Genomic DNA, 2,525 nt, shown 5'->3' on the forward strand with positions numbered 1-2,525 from the left:
GGGGACGCTGAAGCCGGGCGCCTGCGGTGTGCCCCGGCGCATCCGCACGGGAGCCGCGGCGCCGACTCAGGCCCCCAATGAGGCCCCCACCCCGCGCGCTGCCCCGCGAGGAGCGTCGCGCTCCGCGACTCCCCGCACCGTCGCCAACTCCGCCGTCGGGCCTTCACCGAAGCCAACGACAAACCCTCGCCAGTGGCGGCTCTAAATTGAGCCGCCGTGCCGGGCAGAAGTCGACAACAACAAAAAAAGCGGGCCGCTGGGCCGCTGGGCCGCACCCGGCACTCCGGTGCCATGGCGCAGGCCGTCCGCCCCTCCGCCGAGCACGATGGCCGCGCCGCGCGCAAGCACCCTCGTGCAGACTTGCCTGTGAGATCGTCACTCTCGAGACCTTCCCGTCGCGCGCGCTCTACGGCAACAATTGAGCAAAAAGAAGAAAGGCTTTTACATTGGGCCGCAAGGCACACCAGCAGGCGGCAGGCCATTCCTCTCGCAGGCTCTCACAAGGAAAGGAAAATATAATACAACTTAATTTAATTAAGTTACACAACAAACACAAATGATAAAAAAAACTGCGACAACCACACAAATCGCCGTGGCAAATACACAAATGCACAAAAATGAAATGCTACGAGATGGTGCTGATTTGCTTGTTTGTGTGTTGGCCTTCGCCTCCAACTGTTCTTCTCCGCAGCAGCAACGACAAACGCAGCCGCGCACCGCGCCATCTAACTCCTGGCGGGCCCTTCGACTGCTACTTGCTGCCGCCCGACTTCGCACGGCATACTCGGCCAAACGCCACGATAGAGCCTCCATCGTGGACAAGCGTGAGCGAGTGGTAGATGCCGTACCCTGACAGAAACGCAAGGGAACCGGCAATGATCGTCACCAAAGCCGCGACGATCAAGTACCTCAAGTTAAATTTCTTGATGAGACGCATGAACACAAATTGGCCAACGACCGTACTGAGGAGCCCGCAACCGAAAAAGACCCCTGCGTAGTCAATAAGGAAATTGCCCTCAAGTAACAAACTCAGCTCAGAAGAAAAGGCCAAAAATAGGGTTACAGTGCCGCCTGTGGCAGAGACTTCCTCGGGAATAAGGCCAACCTCATACAGAACAAAGCCCAGCACCAACCCGCCCCCGATGCCGAGCATGGCCGCCGCAATTCCTGCCACAACCGCGACCAGAGGATACAGAATTGTGGTTTTGGCGTTCCAATAAAAAAGCAATTTGGACTGTTCCAAACTCGCCAAGCGAAACCGGTACCAGGTAAACAAAAAGACATTTGCAGCGATCGGCACGCAATACGTGACAATATACACCCCACCCCCGCATTTTGTTCGAGGCCTCCACGCAGCGAAGGCCAGATTCACAATGAAAGAAGAGATCACGCACACAATCTCCAGCCACGGGTACTGAGGCTGGGCGGGGCGGGGCGGTTCCTCGGAAACGCCCAATGCATCCTCCGCCCCCTCCACCTCCCCCTCCTCCGACGCTGGGACCGGAGCCGTTTCCCTTCTCACGGCCTGATCTTTCCGATATTGTGCAACCAATTTTAGCACAGTGCGATACAAAACCATCACGAGAAGCACAAACAACAGTATTAGACGAAGCAAGTCAGGGCACAACTTGTTCAGCACCCCTCCAACGAGAGTGCCAATGACCCCAAGCGGGACAAGGAGGGTCAGGTACTGATAGTTGACCAACGGACGCGCCAACTCGGTAGAAGGAAAACGCCTCTGAACGGCAAGGAACACATTCAGGATGCTCTGTCCGCAGATAGTGGCCTGGGACAGCCCCACTGCAACGTCCATCGGCACCCCCATCAGCAGGCAGAACATGGGCACAAGAATGCCGCCACCTCCAACACCAGCCAATACGGCGATGGAGCAAACGGCAAATGCGCACAGGAGCGCCACGCCCGAGAGGGCGGAAAAGCCACTGGCAAGGCCCTTTACAACACACTTCCCCTCCCTGCATTCCATGGCACTGGGGTAGCAGTCGGCCGTTACGTTACAAGAGACGCAGATGCCGAGGTTAGTATCGCACGCGAGTTTTCCGCATTGCAAACACTGGTTCACGCGAGTGCACTTTTCACCCAACGCACCACGCGATGCCAAGAGAGCAAGCAGTAAAAAAAGCAGAAGCCCCTTCTCCCTCTGCATATGCGGAGGCACACAAGCACAGGGTTATAATCTAAAGGAGTAGGCAAAAGTCTATAAGAAATTATACTTGGGGGAAAAAAGCGAACTAAAAGAGAAGCATCGGGTTGGTGCAGGAATAGTTAGAAGCGCAAAGACAGAGGCCGGCCTCTTCTCGGGGCCCGCCAGGAACACGCAACGGCACAAAGTTGAAGAAAAGCGCAAAAAAAAAAGCAAAAAGTAAACAAAAAGCGAACGCAACAAACACCGTATCGCCTGTATGCATCGTTCCAGCGGTGGGGCGGCAAAAGCCTCCAACGGCCTCGCCTTGGGGAAAGACGGCCCTTCCCGCGACGCCCCGCATTGATTCTTCACCCCCCCCCCC

The 2,525-nt window shown here is 56.5% G+C and overlaps 2 protein-coding genes across 2 annotated transcripts; both read right to left on the reverse strand.

Moving 5' to 3' along the window:
• Nucleotides 1-2: 2 nt before the first annotated feature.
• On the reverse strand, nt 3-482 carry Tco025E_09982 (uncharacterized protein; the record flags this gene model as incomplete). The annotated part of the gene is made up of 1 exon (XM_029376777.1): nt 3-482. A coding segment is annotated over one exon (480 nt), but the record flags the coding sequence as incomplete, so codon positions are not given.
• A 269-nt stretch (nt 483-751) lies between these two features.
• On the reverse strand, nt 752-2,164 carry Tco025E_09983 (uncharacterized protein; the record flags this gene model as incomplete). Its single annotated transcript, XM_029376778.1, has 1 exon — nt 752-2,164. The coding sequence occupies one exon, from the start codon at nt 2,162-2,164 to the stop codon at nt 752-754; it is 1,413 nt and encodes a 470-aa protein (XP_029223095.1).
• Nucleotides 2,165-2,525: the final 361 nt, after the last annotated feature.

The sequence above is a fragment of the Trypanosoma conorhini genome (genome assembly GCF_003719485.1).
Source record: "Trypanosoma conorhini strain 025E chromosome Unknown Tco_14.4_contig_01394, whole genome shotgun sequence".
In the NCBI taxonomy this organism is placed as follows: domain Eukaryota; phylum Euglenozoa; class Kinetoplastea; order Trypanosomatida; family Trypanosomatidae; genus Trypanosoma; species Trypanosoma conorhini.